This window comes from Camelina sativa, chromosome 15 (genome assembly GCF_000633955.1).
Source record: "Camelina sativa cultivar DH55 chromosome 15, Cs, whole genome shotgun sequence".
Lineage (NCBI taxonomy): Eukaryota > Viridiplantae > Streptophyta > Magnoliopsida > Brassicales > Brassicaceae > Camelina > Camelina sativa.
In genome coordinates, this window is record NC_025699.1 from 17,337,736 (window position 1) to 17,339,888 (window position 2,153).

General features: G+C 37.9%; 1 protein-coding gene across 1 annotated transcript in view; it reads left to right on the forward strand.

Annotated features, from left to right (window-relative positions):
- LOC104747044 (E3 ubiquitin-protein ligase PRT1-like) overlaps positions 1-2,147 on the forward strand; it is a 2,852-nt gene extending 705 nt beyond the window's left edge. Inside the window, exons 2-8 of the mRNA XM_010468612.2 lie at positions 273-301; positions 415-594; positions 720-827; positions 912-1,100; positions 1,210-1,410; positions 1,547-1,665; positions 1,750-2,147. Of these exons, the coding sequence (XP_010466914.1) occupies positions 273-301; positions 415-594; positions 720-827; positions 912-1,100; positions 1,210-1,410; positions 1,547-1,665; positions 1,750-2,073 (1,150 nt within the window). The 3' untranslated portion in view covers positions 2,074-2,147. The remainder of the gene's footprint in view (positions 1-272; positions 302-414; positions 595-719; positions 828-911; positions 1,101-1,209; positions 1,411-1,546; positions 1,666-1,749) is intronic.

The following is a 2,153-nucleotide window of genomic DNA, read 5'->3' on the forward strand; positions in this document are numbered from 1 at the left end:
AAAAAAAAAAAAAAAAAAAAAAAAATCTCCGTTGTTCTGAGTCTGACGATATCGAGATTATCTCTCCGACGATTTTATGATTTTGGAGCTCCTTAATCTCGTCTATATCGTAAATCGTATAGCGTAATTATACTATATTTGAATGATTAAATCAGCTATTTCGTTAAATTCATGGATTGAAGAATCTGTTTGTTTATTATGGTCATTTACGTATGTTGAGAAGACGACTCTAATGCATAAGATATTGTGTTGTTGCTTCTTTCTTGGTGCAGGGAACTTCTTTACAAACCAATTGTGTTATGTAAGTTGTTGACTAAGTCGTAAGAACACTCTTCAAGTCTCATTTTCTCCTTTGTGTTTTTTTTTGTTTTAATGACTTGGTTTTCTAATGCTTATTTTGGATGGTAATGATAGCTTGTGGTCATCTATCATGTTTCTGGTGTGTACATAAGTCCATGAATGGCTTCCGCGAGTCTCATTGTCCGATTTGTAGGGATCCGTATGTTCACTTTCCTTCTGTGTGTCAGAAGCTTCATTTCCTGTTGAAGAAGATATACCCACTTGCGCATAAGAAGAGGGAAGAACAAGTCTTAAGTGAGTCCTTCCTTCGCTTATATTTTTAAAGAGTTCGTACTCGGTCAAAAGTTTTGATTTGATCGTATGCAAGTGTCATTTATTAGGTGTGCATTTTGCTGATTATAATTTGTTTATATTTTCAGCGGAAGAACAAGGACAAAATTGCTTTTCCCCGCAGATTGATGTTGTTTTGGATAAGGCAAATGCTAAGGATGAGTCTGGATGTAGCGGAGATTCTCTAAATGTCTCTTGTGAGTGTACTGCACTTGAGATCCATCTTTCTGCTGAATTTTACTTTTGCTTTCTATTAAACTGCTTTACACTTGGGTATTTAGATAAACAAAAGGTGGACAGTCCCTGTATCCCCAGCAATCAAGAACCCACAGATGCACATAGTCTTAATGCTCATGAGAATGGGTTACTTAAGAATAGCAGTGCCAGTAAGCAAATTTCAAAAGATGATTTGCTCTGTTCAGCGTGTAAGGAGCTGCTCGTGCGACCCGTAGTTCTCAATTGTGGGCATGGTATTATCTTACCTTTTTGCTTGTGATAAATATTTCAACTTTCTGCCGCTTGAGAATATCATCTTCAAATTTTCTAATGTGCTAATTTCTTGTCTAATCCTCTTTGCAGTGTATTGCGAAGGATGTGTAGTAGATATGGCTGAAGAAAGCGAAAAGATCAAATGTCAAGAGTGTAATGTTTGCGACCCTAGAGGATTTCCAAAAGTTTGTTTGATTCTTGAACAGCTTTTGGAAGAAAATTTTCCTGAAGAATACAATTCAAGGAGAAGTGGTGGGATTCGGAAAACTCTTGCTCATAATAGCAAAGGAAGTAAGTCCTACATCTATGCCTTGAATCAGTTTGTAGTGTTCCCTCACACCTTATTTCTTGTTATTACATTGGAATATGTAAGACCTATATGGACACAAAGACTCATAGTCTGTACTCCTTTTCATTTTATATTTAGATTATCAAAACTATCACAAAGAAGGCCCATCTTTATCAAACGATGAAAACAATGATCTTCCTTGGTTGGCAAACCCTGGTTCTAATGTCCACATCGGTGCTGGTTGTGATTCTTGCGGAGTAAGTGCATTGTTATCTAAACTTCTTTTTTAGTAGGTAGGATCAAGATTAATGTGAATCGTAATGTGTGACATTGGCGTGCAGGTGTTTCCAATCATAGGGGATAGATACAGATGCCAAGACTGCGAGGGAATTGGGTATGACCTTTGCAAAGAGTGTTACGAGACTCCTTTGAAAGTTCCAGGGAGATTTAACCAGCAACACACTCCAGATCACAGGCTTGAGCTGGAGGAGGCTCCTCAGCTGGCGGGGGCTCCTCAGTGGGCGGATGTTCCTCAGCTTATGATCAGTATCAATTCTACTGCCTATATTCTCGGACCTTCGATTAACTCATTGGAAGGGGTGGATACAGATGAGGGCGAGGAAGGGCCACCTGGTTCCTCTAATGAGTCATCAAGCACAGAATGAATTTGTGTTTGCGTTTGTTATTAATATTTATTGTATATTGTCTATGGTTTTTAACATTTTAAACTAAGTTTATTTCTTAC